At 36.0% G+C, this 16,172-nt stretch overlaps 1 protein-coding gene across 4 annotated transcripts in view; it reads right to left on the minus strand.

Annotated features, from left to right (window-relative positions):
• Positions 1–16,172, minus strand: part of ECPAS (Ecm29 proteasome adaptor and scaffold) — a 121,220-nt gene that overhangs the window by 53,095 nt on the left and 51,953 nt on the right. For all 4 annotated transcript variants that reach the window (XM_032240337.1, XM_032240334.1, XM_032240336.1 and 1 more), the window contains 9 exons: positions 13,421–13,502; positions 11,374–11,493; positions 9,050–9,135; positions 8,734–8,812; positions 6,243–6,292; positions 5,169–5,235; positions 4,957–5,079; positions 2,988–3,091; positions 791–914 (listed from right to left, as the gene is read on the minus strand). In XM_032240337.1, coding sequence (XP_032096228.1) covers positions 791–914; positions 2,988–3,091; positions 4,957–5,079; positions 5,169–5,235; positions 6,243–6,292; positions 8,734–8,812; positions 9,050–9,135; positions 11,374–11,493; positions 13,421–13,502 — 835 coding nt within the window. The remainder of the gene's footprint in view (positions 1–790; positions 915–2,987; positions 3,092–4,956; positions 5,080–5,168; positions 5,236–6,242; positions 6,293–8,733; positions 8,813–9,049; positions 9,136–11,373; positions 11,494–13,420; positions 13,503–16,172) is intronic.

Consider the following 16,172-nt stretch of genomic DNA (forward strand, 5'->3'; position numbering starts at 1 on the left):
TAGCCAGGTCTGGTGGTGCACGCCTGTAGTCCCAGCTATCAAGAGGCTGAGGAGGGAGGATTGCTTGAGTCTGGGAGGTGGAGGTTTCAGTGAACTGAGACTACACCACTGTACTCCAGCCTCGGTGACAGAGCAAGACCCTATCTCAAAAAATTAAAAAAAATAGATTTTTAAGCATGTCATGTTAAGGGAAAAAATATTAAACACAGCCAAAATGTTACTAAGCATAAAAGGAATTATAAGTAATTCAAGTTTAGGCAAAACAGATCAATTACAAGTGAAAATTATAATTTTTTTCCCTCACTTTGTACCTCCCCCTATTGTAACTATCAACATTAGAAACTTTATAAGTCGGCCAGGCACGGTGGCTCACTCCTGTAATCCCAGCACTTCGGGAGGCCACGGCGGGTGGATCACCTAAGGTCAGGAGTTCGAGATCAGCCTGGCCAACATGGTGAAACACTGTCTCTACTAAAAAAACAAAAAATTAGCTGGGCATAGTGGCAGGCAGCTGTAATTCCAGCTACTAGGGAGGCTGAGGAAGGAGAATCACTTGAACCAAGGAGGTAGAAGTTGCAGTGAGCCAAGATCGTGCCATTGCACTCCAGCCTTGACAAGAGCAAAGCTCCATCTCAAAAAAAAAACATAAAAATTAAAAACAAAGGAAAGAAAGAAAGAAATTTTATGAGCCAACATTTAATGATTACGTTTTTCAATTTAAAGGTGGATGTTTTTATTTTCATCATCCATTATATGATTTAGACGAATTACCTTAAGTTGCATGCCATACCTTTTCTTGGATGTAATACACCATTTCTGGGAAGGAAGGCATCTGCTCAGAAGTACTTTCCTTTCTGTTTCTACCTGGAAGACACCTTAATACACGTTGTGCTTCTCCATGAACTTCTTCACGTCTTTCAGAAAAGACAAATAAGAATAAAAAATATATGTCACCAAGTGGAGAATGATCATTTGAAGAATAAGAACAGCAATTCTACTTGGCAGCTGTAGTTGTCAGAAAATGTCTTAAATACACTCTTGGCTATCTAAGCAGAGTCAATATAACACATTATAAGAAATCACTTCTTTTTAGAAATTACATGAGGTTCAGGGAGTCATCTGGCTTACCCCTTTGAATTTGACTCACAGAAAAAAACAAGATAGGGTACGGTAAGTAATCCATTATGTAAATTTCTATGTGTATGATTTATCTTGTACAGTTAAATCATAAACAACTATAACATATATTTTAAAATTCAGTTGACTATCTAGTGGTCTATACATTGCACCCAAACTCTTATATCTTTATGTATTCAGCTGCAATTCTGTATAACTAAGTAAAATTAGTGTGTAAAAATATAAACCCCAACCAATTTCAGACCATCTAGAGATTGATCTCAGCAATAGTCTTACTTAGACACCACATAAAAGCCTTTTAATTCCTCAACTGCCTCTGATCGTGTCTCATTTTCCAAACAGATAAAGGGCCAAAAAGAAAGAATTAATAAATAATGCCTCAAGTTGTCAGAGGATTTTCATTTGACCCAAACAGTTTTAACTAAAGAAGGAAAACTATTGAATTAGTTATGCTCTGGTTTTGGTTTCTTAAATAAAAATAATTTTCAGCATTTACAGAATAAGATACAGCAGTTAAGAGCTCTACGTGGAAGTCCAACTCCCTAGACTTAAATCCTTGCTCTAACATGAACTGCCACCTTGGCTGTCAGGCCCCAGTATATCTGGCCTGTGGTTGGGAAACTAATGCAGAAAAAGTAAGAAGCAACAGAGCTTCCTGGGGAGAAATTCAAGCAAAAAAAGAAAGAAAAAGAAGCAACAGAGCACCAGAACCAAGATTAACAATCCAAAGCCACTTTAACCAAATCAAAATGTGCTCTATAAGCAGCAGCAGCCAAGATCAGAAGACAAATGTCAGGGCCTGGTAATAACTTGAGATGTCCAATTAAAATACTAACCAAATAAATAACAGCAAAACATATACAATTTATAGGAAAGAAAATAAATGGCATGAGGGGCACACAGTTGGCCAGCTAGAATAATGAAACAGTTATCAAGGAATTACCCATTTTTAAAAAGAATGGACCATAAAAGTTTATGGGCAAGGGTGTTCAAATCATCACAGGATGCATAATTTATTTAAACTATTCCTCAGTATAAATGAGGCTTTTCACCTCCCCCAAATAAGGCTATCCCTGATAACAAAAAAGAAAAAAATATACAAGAATCTCACTTAAAAGATGCAAAAACTCTAAATATTAAATGTAGTAATAATGGTTTATTATGAAACATTATAGTGCTGCATGGATTTTAAGATGTCATTGGCTATAAGATATGTAACAGATTTGAAAAAAGTTGTTTTAATATGTCCACATATACTTCATTATATGTGCATAAAACTTTTAAAGGCACGTTCCAATTTCAAAACCATTTAAACATTCTTTTAAAATGTATTATACACTCTAGAAAATGCCATAGTATAATATAAAATGCAACCTATGCCTCATTTTAAAATATTAGTATATTAGATATAAAATGATATTCCACATTTAATAAAATATTAATACATATGTCAAACCATCATTAGCCTTTTTTCTCCTTACACAGAGCTTGTTTTTAGAGATACAATTACATTACACACACAATCATATAATCTGCTTTACAATATTTACACTTCACCATTTCATAAGCATTATGAATTAAGTATTAGCTATAAGCATTAAGTATTAGCTATATATTACATATATACATCTACATAATATATATTATATAGAGATACACATGTAATATTTGTATTATTATTACATAAATATATAACTATATGAGTACAGGCCTATATCACATCAAGAGCCATACTTTAATAAATAGCTTCTAAATTTCATAGACCAACATTGCATACAATACGACTCCTAGTAATTTTCAAATAAATTCAAAATAAACCAAAATTCAAATTAACACCTTTTGAAACTTACGGATCTCCTGCAGCTAGTAGCAGCAAATATCTGGAAGGGATATGATCTGAGGGAAACACAGTGCTGGCAAATTTCACAGCCACTTGTCGAACTTGAACTTCAGGCTATTTGACACGTAAACATACACAGACCACCCCGACCCAAAAAAAGAAAAAAGGGGAAAAAAATCAATTACCAGCTATCCATTCCAATCAAGATGAGTCTTCCTAATTGTAAACAATTCAAAATTCTAAGGTGACACTTGAATAAATATGTATCTAAATAAATAAAATAAATCATTTGTCCAAGATCTTTAATGATGTTAAGTCTTTTGGACAGTGGCTTAAAGAGTAAGAGTACTTAATTGTAAAGAGTACTTAAAGAGTACTCTTACAATTTACGAGGATACTCCAGGTAAAACAGGAAGACCTCCACCAAAGATCATAACCAGGGAATCTCTGCACATCATCAGCCCAAACCTTGGGACCAGGGTCACTGTGACAGTTTCTGGCCACCACCTCTGCCTCCCCAACTCTCAGCAGTCACATGAGTGAAACTCAGGTATTTTGCAGAAATCACAAACAGAGCTTACTTGGAATCCCCACCAATTTGAAGCAAAATACCTCCAATGTTCTCAGATTCACTCTGAAGTTAAAACTTGACTCCAAAGCAGTTTCAACTACAGAAATATATTGAATTAACTTAGATTAATAATCTATGACTATAAAGTTCAACCAGAAAAGTAGTTTTAGAATCTACTGATCCTGAAGCTTTATTCTTATGTACCTTCCCTAGGTCGCTTCTCCATCCACAAACATAAGTGAAATAAGAGAGACATTAAAAATACATACATTGTCCTATTCATTCTGGCATTCTTGCTATTTAGCATTCCTTTAACTACATTAAAGAGTGATGATATTAAAAGACTAGCCTAAATTACATAATTAACCTAGAGTTTGGTTGCTTTAAATGTTGTCTGTGAAAAGAAAAGAAATTAGCTTTGTATTGGTAACAGTGTTACATTATTTGATCTGAAGGAGTAGAACCAGTATCTATAAGGGATAATATAAGCATCACACTTCCTTGTAAGGTTACCTAGAGAAAGTTTTAAGTGTTCTATTCTAATGAGCTTCCAAATATGCCTACACAGCTTTGTCCATGATATACAAACATGAACCATGTGCAGTGCACACTAAAAGCACATGACAATAGGACTCCACCCATAGTAAGCTTTCTGAATATATTTAACAGCACATTTTAATCCTGTCATATTTTCATAGCAAGCAGATACCTTTCTGAACATTTAAAATTCCCTCAAAATAAATATATTAAATCATGTCAGTCTAATTCCATTAGGACACAATTTACGTTAATCTCACTGACACTTTTTAGTATCATTTCATCTTCCAATCTCCCTCTCTTTCTACTCCTAAAAATGTGGGACAAGGAACTGACTGAAGCAAATACACAGTATTTTTCATATTACATAAACATATGTGTGTACATATCTACAGATATTCAAAATCCTCCCACAAATTCCCCTGAAAACCAAATACAGAGGACCAGAGGAAAATGAGCATGTATGACAGCACTGGTTTACTTCCTAAAGAATCACTTTGACATGTGGAATTTGCCTTTCATCCCTTCTGCTTTTCTCTGAAAACGTTACCTATCAAACTCGACCCCAGCGGACAGTAGAGCTCAGCTACCAGTTATGAAGACAAAACACTTCTAACTCAGAGGACCTGGTATTCAGAATAATTTTCCCACATGGAAAGCTTTAAACATAAGCACCGCTATGAATACTACCACTCCTTCTCCCCTAAAGTCAAATTTTCATCATGAAAAAATAAAAATAGATCATAAATCACAGCCCAAGTGAAAGCAAATATTCCTCTTAATTATCAAAACATTTAAGTAGCAATTCAAATTTTGTTCTTAAAAATGTAAACTTTATACTACCCAGACTTTGTAGCTCACACGGACCTACCTTTATTAAATACGAAGCCACAAGTGCCTCCATGAGAGTTCGCTGTGCCCCTTCCAAAGTACTATATGCTCCAACCATCAAAGATAAAGCTTCTTGAATAGCAAGTCGAGTCTCAGGCTCTTCCTATAAAGATAATAAAAATGTTCCCTCCCTGTTGGGTCCCCAGGGGAACATCCAAACAGAAAGCATAAACTTAGCAGCTGCTTTCCTACCTTACAAAGGGCTTCAAAAAGCTGCTGCACAAGCGCTATATCCTTAGTGAATAAATGTGGCATTCGACTGCAAAAGAATGTAAAAATATTGTTACTATCATAAATTTCCAAGAGATGAAAAAGGGAAAAAAAGAAACTAAACACAAATTTTCCTGAACTCTCTGAACACAACGTCAGCATCATATTACCTCCCCCATGAGCCAAAATTTTTTCTAAGTAATTATTTAATTCTTTAATCCAAATAGCCCTTGATTAATACACACATCTTCTAGATATCCCCTCTGTAATATTCCATGCATTCAGTTAACATTTCTGATTTTAACATGAAGAAATTAGATAAGACCAAACTGTGATCTAAACTAATGGCTGTCATGGAAAGGGGCTTTGTTACTTCATGCCAACACACAAGGGACAAGGTTGGCTGACAACTTGTGCACTGTATCCACTGATCTGGGGTGGCTTTCTTGCAAACCCCAAAGCTCCTTTTCTCTGAAGAGAAGAGCAGACCTGGTCTACAGAGGCCAACATAAAACCTGTACTTGGGGTGGAAGCAGCACATGGTTGCCACTGAGGATGCTTCACCTCTCTCTCCCTGCTTTGAAATACTGTGAAGGAAGATGAAGCCAGCAGGAACTGGAATGAGGAAATCACACTGAGAAGTAAAAAAAATCTGTCAGGGCCACTCAGAATCATAAACACTATTCTCAGAAAAGAGAATCACTAGAAAAACCTTGATCACTGGGTTTATAAAGATAAGTGCCAAGTAGCAACAAAAACACATAAGGTCAACCAAAAGTCTCTAGGGTACAAAAAAATATAGCCCATTATGACACAATTCAGCTCAAACTCTTATTTCAAGACCATTATTTAATACAGTAACATACCTTCAAATATAAATTAAAATGTCTCACATCTTTTTCCTTCTACACAGAAGACATTTCTAAACAACCTATGGCCATTAAATACATTTCCTTTCAGAATCACAACAAATTTATTATCCACCATTAGTAAGTGCCACATAATTTTTCTCAGTTTACCAACAGCATATCTCTCACTAAAAAAGAGTTTACTCACCTGGAGAGTTTTCCAATTGCTGAATATGCCATTGACAGTAGTTTAGGGTCCTTTAAATTAAAAAAAGAAAAGAACGAACAAAAACAGACAAAACAAAAAATACAGTAAACAGTAAAACCTTTTCGCTGCAATTACATGCATTATTTTACTCTTTATTAAACCTAGGTCTCACTCTGTCTAAATACATGGTGTTAGCACCTGAACAGCAACAAAAATGTCCAAACTGAGACTGCACCACACTAGTAAAAGGAAGAACATAGCAAAACCTTGCATCCCCAACTCGTTCCAAAAGGAAACTGCAGTGTTCTCTTAGCTGGTGCTGAGTTCAAGATATTTCAACACTATGTAACCTGCAAACACCAAAATTGATCTTCAACACACTAAAAAACATTAACTCATTAGACAATACATCACTGGTCCAACAGACTAGGATCTTCCGTCTCTCAGCAAAATTCAGGTAAACTGTAGTGCGATTTTCTAAAAATCCACACTGTAATAAACAGCTTCCTACCATACTTTCTACCATAAAAATTAAGAGGGTCATAGTCATCAGCTGAATTAGTGAGGTTCTTTCCTCAAGATACAGATAGAGCTCTACATGGTTTTACAAAAACTAATAATCTGATCACTCAGAATACAATAAACTTCCACCAAAGCTTATGTTTATCCTAGGATTTGCCCTTCCACATCTAAATGGCTATTCTTATGGATTCATCTGTTGGGAAGACATGCAGGTGTCACCTGGAGGTAACGGGTTTCACACCTGTGGTTTGTCTGGCCTCTCTAACTTATATTTAAATATACAGCTTCTCCCCAAAAGCCCCGGCGCATTTTTATTTCTATCCATGACTCCAAAGCATCTCACTATCTATGCCATAAAATAATCTGAGAAGTCCCCTCGATCTTAACCATACAAGCGTTACTCAATAGAAGAAAGAAGCTAGGAAAACCAGGCCTACTGACCCCCAAAGCAGAGCTGCACAGAAAATAAAGTGCCTTTCACTAATAGTATCTACTAACGTGCCTTAACTATGTTGAACAATTTAGGTAGATTACTCATTTAATCTTCACAGTAATCTAATGAAGTGGCATTATTATTTTCATTTTTCTGATAAGAAGGTGCAAAGAATCTAAGTAACTCACCAAAAAACAAAACTAGGATTCAAACTCATTTCTAATTTCCAGTGGTAAGATCTTGAGCTCATATAGTACTGCAAACATGCATTCATGTTGAGCTTAGACTGAGGAAAATAATACTAATGAATTCTTGAAATATTAACTTTTTTTTAGCAAACTCCTTTTAAATACTGGAGATATTATAGTAAAAGAAATACAGAAGGGAAAATGAGATTAAAAAATCTATAATCCAAGGAATCTTCATTCCATTTAGCTTAAGGAATCAAAAATTCACTGAATGCATGTTTTTTTTTTTTTTTTTTTGAGACGGAGTTTCACTCATGTTACCCAGGCTGGAGTGCAATGGCGCGATCTCGGCTCACCGCAACCTCCGCCTCCTGGATTCAGGCAATTCTCCTGCCTCAGCCTCCTGAGTAGCTGGGATTACAGGCACGCACCACCATGCCCAGCTAATTTTTTGTATTTTTAGTAGAGACGGGGTTTCACCATGTTGACCAGGATGGTCTCGATCTCTTGACCTCGTGATCCACCCGCCTCGGCCTCCCAAATGCTGGGATTACAGGCTTGAGCCACCGCGCCCGGCTGAATGCATGTTTTGACAGAATTTTTAATCATTAAAATCTCAGCCCCATTATTTACCAGAGAAAAATATAAAAGAAAAAAAAAAATCTTAGCCCCTGAGAATTAACACTGTTTCCCATCACAAGCCAAATCCAAACAGTCCCATATGGAAATAAACATAAATTTCAATTTCTTTAATTCCATTTTTGCACAATGCCTACAAGTAGCACAAAAGGCACTGGCTGAAAAAATGCTACCTAAAGACACAGTAGGTGGCTCATGCCTGTACTCCCAGCACTTTGGAAGACAAGGCAGGTGGATCACGAGGTCAAGAGTTCAGGACCAGCCTGGCCAACATGGTGAAACTCCATCTCTACTAAAAATACAAAAAATTAGCTGGGCATGATGATGGGCAGCTATAATCCCAGCTACTCAGGAGGCTGAGGCAGGACAATCACTGAACCCAGTAGGTGGAGACTGCAGTGAGCTGAGAGCACGCCATTGCACTCCAGCCTGGGCAACAGGAGCAAAACTCTGTCTCAAATTTAAAAAAAAAAAAAAAAAAAAATGGATGCAGTAAGACCTCTTGAGACTCATCAGTTTTTAACAGTTATTTCCCCACCAAAAAAGCAAAAAAGGGCAGTAATTTCTGAAATTTGTACTACTTCAAGTAAAAATGTTAAGAAACAATGAAATAGCAAACTTTAACTACATTAATGAACAAACCAGAAAGATTATAGAAAATATTGTAAGACATAAAACGTTGATAAAATTTAAAAGACAAGTCATTTACCTCTTTGTATTCATTGATTAGCTTGGTGAGGCCATTCAAAAGCATTGGACCTAATGGCTTAATCTTAATTTCTGGACAGCTTTAAATAAAACACATATACACAAAGCAAGGTAAGAAATCTCATAACTATGTATCTTTACTGATGATTACACAAAATAATTAGAGACATAACCAAAATAAATTAAATAATCTATTAAAATACAAAAATTTTTAAAGATGAGCAAACATGATTTCTTTATAGGTAAGATAAATAAAAAAATATACTTGAAGTATCTAGCAGCTTGAAAACTTCATAGTTAAAATAGTTAAAACTTACGTTATACAAATATGATGAACGAATTGCAGGGATAATGTTCTTAACTTTGAATTTGTATTTGTACCAAAAAGTCCATCATACACCACCTATGTGAAAGGAGGAGTTGAGAACATCAACTAACAAAAATCAGAATTAAATACTTTTGAATAGTAATCAGAATTCAACAGCAGACCTTTCATACTACATCTCGTTCTTCAACGTTAATGCAGATAAACATTATTAGCTTACCAACTTAGAAAGCCAATCAGAAGCTCCCATAAATAGTCTGTGAAGTAACAAACACAATGGTTGATTTCACAAGTCTGCAAGGCTTGTGGGTCTACCACGGTGAAGAAACAAAGAGTACACACTGCAGTGGGTCACCACTCAGCCATTCCCTAGGTTTCTTAATTATACAATTCAGGACAAATTCGACTAAAAGCTTCAGGAAAAATACACAAATGGAAATATTCTACAAGTGTGCCATTGGGGTAAAAGGGCTTCATGTATTATGAAACCACCTAGAAGGCAAAACTATCATGTGGATGAGCCCTGTGCAGCACCTAGCAAGTTCATTATTAACCATCAACAATAAAAATACCTAAATCCCTCAAGTTTCTACCTTTGATGACAAAGATTACACTTAAAAAAAAAAAAAAAAAAAAACTCTACACTCTTGTTCCTAAAACTGCCAGCAGTGTTCTGATCTTGTTTAACAGCAACATTGAGTTCTAGACTAGGATTGAGTATCTGCTTTATAATTGCCACTGTGCTTGGTATTAAGAGATATAAAAAAGAGCAAACACTCAATCTTGTCAAGGAGTTAAGAGGTATGTATATTAAAATGATACAGAGCCAGGCAAGGTGGCGCACACCTATATTCCCAGCTACTAAAGAGGCTGGGACAGGAGGATCACTTGAGCCCAAGAGTTCAAGGCCAGTCTGGACAACATAGCAAGATCCTGTCTCACTTCAAAAAAAAAAAAAAAAAATTCCCAGCACTTTGGGAGGCTGAGGAAGGAGGATCATTTGAGCCCAAGAGTCCTAGACCAGCCTGAGCAACATAGCGAAACTCCATCTCTACAAAAAAATACAAAAATTAGCCAGGCGTGGTGGCACACACCTATAGTCCCAGCTACTTGGGAGGCCATGAGATGAGAGGATCACTTGAGCATGCGAGGCAGAGGCTGCAATAAGCCGAGATCATGCCACTGCACTCCAGTCTGGGTTGCACAAGAAGGCTCTGTCTCCAAAAAACACAAAAAGATACAGGACAAAATATAATCAAGTGCTACATTATTTGAAACAGACTTTATTTTTTAGCTACTCAGGAGACTGAGGTGGGAGGATCACTTGAGCCTGGGAGGTAGAGGCCGCAGTGAGACAAGACTGTGCCACTGCACTCCAGCCTGAGCAACAGGGTGACACCCTGTCTCAAAAAAAAAAAAACAAACAAGCAAAGAAAAAGAAAACAGACTGGATATGGGCCAAGACTATAGGTAGGAAGATATGTTTAAAAAAATACTGCAGTAACCAAAACAAGAAGTAACAGTTTAAATTAATATCAGCATTAGGTGTAGAGAAGTAAAGACATTAAGTAGATGAAATCAAGAGGATTTGGCCACTGCCTTCAAGTGAGGCTTCAGTTAAGGATGACTCAGCTTTTTCATTTAATTGACTAAGTGACTAATGATACCATTTTTGGAAAAAAACCACACACACACACACACACACACACAAAAATCTTGTTTGAAAGGGATTATTACCATACATTTGAGATAAATGGAAGCCATATATAGTATAGGTTGAGTGTTCCTTACTGGAAATGCGTAGGATCAAAAGTATTTTAAGATTTCAGATTTTTTCAGATTTTGGAATATGTGTACATGCATAATGCAATATCCTAGGGACGAGACCCAAATCTAAAGATTAAATTCATTGACATTTTCTACACACCTTATGCACATAGCCTGAAGGTTATTTTATACAATATTTTAAATAATTTTGTGCATGAAACAAAAGTTTGACTGTTTTAATGCAATCCATCACACGAGACTGGGTGTGGAATTTTGTACTTGGAGCATCACGTCAGTACTCAAAAAGTTTTGGACGTTGGAGCATTTAGAATTTCAGATTTCCTAATTAGAGATGCTAAACCTATATATATATTCTGATAATTTTTTAAAAATCATACTGCAGCAAATTTAAGATTAAAAAAAAGAATCTCATTAACCTTGTTATACACATCAACCTACCCCTGAATATCCATTAACACGGTTCTTTCTCTAATTAAATAGACATAAAAGTTGCAGATAGGCCAATATTCTCTGGAAAAAACAAATTACCTGAATGTTGGCTGGGAACGTTTCAGCAGCTTGTCTAGAGCGAAGGAGATGAGGGACAATCTTTAACTTGACTCTCGTACTGACAGGGTCCCTTTTAAGCTCTGGCTTCAGAACTGCACCCTGTTGAAAATATGCTTGATTATAACTCAGCAATTTAAAATTATTTTGAAATGAAAATGTCATGAGAATTCATCTAAATCAGTGGTCTCTCCAACTTTGTTTCAAGATCCCTTTACACTCTTAAAAATTACTGAAGTCTCCAAAGAACTTTTGTTTACATCTGTATAACCCATCAATATTATAGTGAAAATTAAAACTGAGAAATTTTAACATATTTGTTTACTCAGAATTCTTAATAAACTCATTATTTTCAAAACTAACATATTTTGTATAAAAAATAACTTTTCCAAAACAAAAAAAATTGTACTGAGGGAGTAGCATTGTTTCACATTGTCTACAAATCTCTTTGATGTTCAAGTTACTACAAGAGAAATTAATTTTTACATATTCTTCTGTATTAAATGTGCTATAATACATTGTTTTGGCTGAAGTAACAAAAACCTAGCTTGCACAGATATGTGTGGTTGAAAAAGTGGAGATGATTTCAGCTTTCTTAGGTAATTGTGGATATTCTTTTTTGATGCTACACCAAAACTTGACAAATAATAATTAACAGTTAATTGCTTATTTTTAAAAAATGAAAAAAAAAGTTAGTTGCAATTTGAGTTGAAACTATATCAATGAACTTTTGTATACTCTTATACTATATTCCACTTGTTATCTTACTCTGAATGGCTCCCTTGCCCTTAATATGCTTTTGTAACGTCATTCTTCATTTGCAAAATATTGGCTGAGTTAAGCAAATGTTTCCTTGTACAACATTTTTTTTACAAAGCCTGTGTTCTATATCACCTGTGCTCTAATCTCATGAGAAAAATCCACCGAGTATTGATAAGCTATCAAATCACTGTGGTAAATACATGTTTCTCAAAATTCTAATTTTTGCTTGAAAGCTAACTTTTATCATCGAAAATAAATCATGTTAATTGTTTTTCTTGAAGTCCTCATTTTTCCCTTTTGGAGAAAATATGTGCCAAATACTCATCTCAGTAACTACAATTTGTCTGTCTATTCTTCAAGTAAACTCATTTTACTGCTTTATCAAGGATGTTCTCAAGTAAAGCTCAGTTTTATTCTTTTTTTTTTTAATGACTACATGACAGTGAAGAACAGAATGACTGTTAGTCATCTGATGACATAGCTTGGATGTGTGGTAGGAACCTAGCCAGTACACTCACCATTGCCTTTGTATCATAAGTGCAAATATTGTCACAGTACATTAAAAAAAGGCCTTCACAAAAGACATGCAAACAAATAATCCTTGTCTGTCTGGGTTTAGACTTGGAATACTTTTAAACACAGTGAACTAAAAAGAACTCATGTTATTAAGGCAAAAGTCTTACTCCAAGCCTTTAGAATAACCCATCTTTTGTTCTAGACTCTAAACCAGGAGTCTGCAAACTATAGCCCATAGTCCAAATCTGGCCCACCATTTATTTTGATAAGGTCTGTGAGTTAAGCATCATTTTTACATTTTTTTAACAGTTAAAAATATCAAAGGAATAATATTTTGTAATACATGAAAACTACATGAAATTCAAACATCAGTATCCACCAAGTTTTACTGGTACACAACCATGCTCATTCGGTTATGTATTGCCTATGGCTGCTTTCATGTTACAAGAGTTGAGTAGCTGCAATCTCAGAGACCTTAAGGCCTGCAAAGCCTAAAAAAATTGCAGAAAAAATCTGTCAATCCCTACACTAGACAGCTTGCATTGTTATTTAGGAATATGAATTTACAACACCAGATCCAATAAACTAAGTTACCAGGTTTTACTTCATCTAAACTAACATGACTTAACAACAATTTTGTTATAGCACAGATTCAGCTTAAATCAAGCTAGGAGAAAATATACAAATATATATAGTTCATGTAAACAAAATACTTTTCACGCTGACGTGAGAATAAATCAAAACAACGTACCTCTTTTGTCTTCAGTGGTATATCTCCAAGGTACACCTTGTACATCTTATTAATGATGGCAGGATTATTCCAGTCAATTAAGCTATGGAAGGTTTCAACACAGGTTGTTAAAATTATTTTTTCCTCCTCCTTTAGTAATTTCAAAAAATTATAGCCCCAACATTTCTTAACAACAACAAAAAAAAAAGTGTTAGAAACACCCAAATGAAATGGGCAATTCACATTGTAGAAAGAAAGGAAAAGAAAGGTACTAATTTCTATCAGTTTGTTTGTTTTTGTTTTTGTTTTTTTTTGCAGTGAGAGAAAGGAATTTATTGCATGGCACCAAGCAAGGAGAATTGGGCAGCTAACACTTAAGATCCAAACTCTTCCGTGGCTTACAAGTGAGGGTTTTTTGTTTTTTTTTTAATTGTACTTTGGGCTCTGGGATTTAAACCAAAACAAATACAAATCACTTATGCCACCTTGACTCAGCAGATTATTGTATCCAATGGCACAATTTACTGCCACAAGAAAACCAGACACTGCTCCTATACAGATGGATACTCAGGACCGCTGGCATGGAGCAACTCCAACACAGCAGAGCTTTACTACACTTGTTCAAAGAGGACTGGGGCAGGGTAGGATTCATCTTTTTAACCATTTGGCAATTCAAAAGTGATAAGGAAAGTGACAAAAAAATTTGTGACCATGAAATTAAGCCACACCTAGGACACTTGCAAGCCATTCTATTTCTCTAATGTTATGTCACTATGATTTCCAGCATCCCCCTCTTATCTACCAGTACATACCTGCAGTTTTAATTCTGCAGAGTAGTTATGCTGCTATTAGTCACTAAGACTTAATTCTATTTGGGCCCCACGATAAGGTGAATTCAGACAGAAGATGACTGGTGAAAGTTGGGCACTGTGGCTCACACCTGTAATCCCAGCACTTAGGGAGGCCGAGGCAGGCAGATCACCTGAGGTCAGGAATTCAAGACCAGCCTGGTCAGCATAGGGAAACCCCACCTTTATTAAAAGAACAAAAATTAGCCAGGAGTGGTGGTATGTACCACCAACCCCAACTACTGTGGAGGCTGAGATAGGAGAATCACTTGAACTCAAGAGGCAGAGGTTGCAGTTAGCTGAGATTGAGCACTGTACTCCAGCCTGGGTGACGGAGTGAGACGGAGAAAAAAAAAGATGGCTGGTGATTCGCTCCCACCCTCTGCAGCAGATCCCACCCAATCATTTCATAAACCTACCAATAATGCAATCCTTCCTTTCATTTGACTGGTTTACCACACTATATTCTCTCTGCCCTTTGACATTGGTTCTGCTTTCAAGATAACCTGTGTTTGTGCAAACACAACTTAGGAAGCTGCTTTGACTGCTCTTCTGATTCATCTTTTCTTTCATAGTTTAACAATATGCTTCTTCTTTGAATAGCCACAATCCCACTATCCTCAGAGGCATTTTACAATTCTATTTCAGGTATGATTCACCTATATCTTTCCTCAGCTGATTGCTACTAACTACTCCTCAAGATCCGCCATTGCTTTTCTTTCATACTTGTGGTTTAAAGATTTCAGACAAAACAAACACTTTAGTAAAACAAACTAAAAACTTAGTAGTAATTAACTTCATTCATATTTGGGCAGATATATGATACTCCAAAAAGATACATACAGTAATTTACTTAACTATATCCCCATTATGGAAAACTGAATTTTTTTTTACATTTTAACAATGATAGGAAATGATATAATGAACAAATCTGTAACATTTTTCTAAATCTCTTTCTGTTTTTGAATGATTTCCTCAGGATAAATTCCCAGAAGACTGAGATAAAAGGATAGAAATATCCGTACGATTCATTACTTATTTAATAAAAGATTAAAACCACTTTCCAAAACTTCAATTTATAATGTCAATCAACAGGGTATAAAAATAGCAGTTTTAGCCGGGCGTGGTGGTTCATGCCTGTAATCCCAGCTCTTTGGGATGCCAAGGCAGGCAGATCACCTGAGCTCGGAGCAGCCTGGGCAACATGTTAAAGCCCTGTTTCTACTAAAAATACAAAAATTAGCCAGGTGTGGTGGTGGGTACCTGTAGTCCCAGCTGAGGCACAAGAATCACTTGAACCCGGGAAGCAGAAGTTACAGTGAGCCAAGATCGTGCCACTGCACTCCTGTCTGGGCAACAGAGTGAGACTCTGTCTTAAAAAATAAAAATAAAAATAGCAGTGTCAATAGAAACATAAATGGGTTTATCAACTGCTACTGGTACCCCATTCATTTACTTTTCATTGACTTTATTTCTTACACAGAAAGAATATTTTCTGTAAGTCTATTTGCTATCTGTATCTCCTGGTGTGTTAATCAGAATCTATTCAGCAACTCTTTTCATGAATGTAATTTTCACTGTATTATCCATAATAAACACATAGTCTTTGTTAAAAGTAATCTCAAATGGTTTAAGACAGAGAAAAAAATAAAAATTAGTAACTTCTCAGAACTAACACTTTTTTTTTGAGACAGGGTTTCACTCCGTAGCCCAGGCTGAAGTGCAAAGGTGCAATCTCGGCTCACTGCAACCTCTACCTCCCAGGTTCGTGTGATTCTCCTACCTCAGCCTCCCAAGTAGCTGGGATCACAGGCACCCACCACCACACTTGACTAACTGTTGTATTTTTAGTAGAGATGGGGTTTCACCACATTGGCCAGGCTGGTCTCGAACTCCTGATCTCAAGTGATCCACCCGTCTCAGCC

This window comes from Sapajus apella, unplaced genomic scaffold, assembly GCF_009761245.1.
Source record: "Sapajus apella isolate SASKATOON/1434 unplaced genomic scaffold, GSC_monkey_1.0 scaffold46, whole genome shotgun sequence".
Taxonomy (NCBI): domain Eukaryota; kingdom Metazoa; phylum Chordata; class Mammalia; order Primates; family Cebidae; genus Sapajus; species Sapajus apella.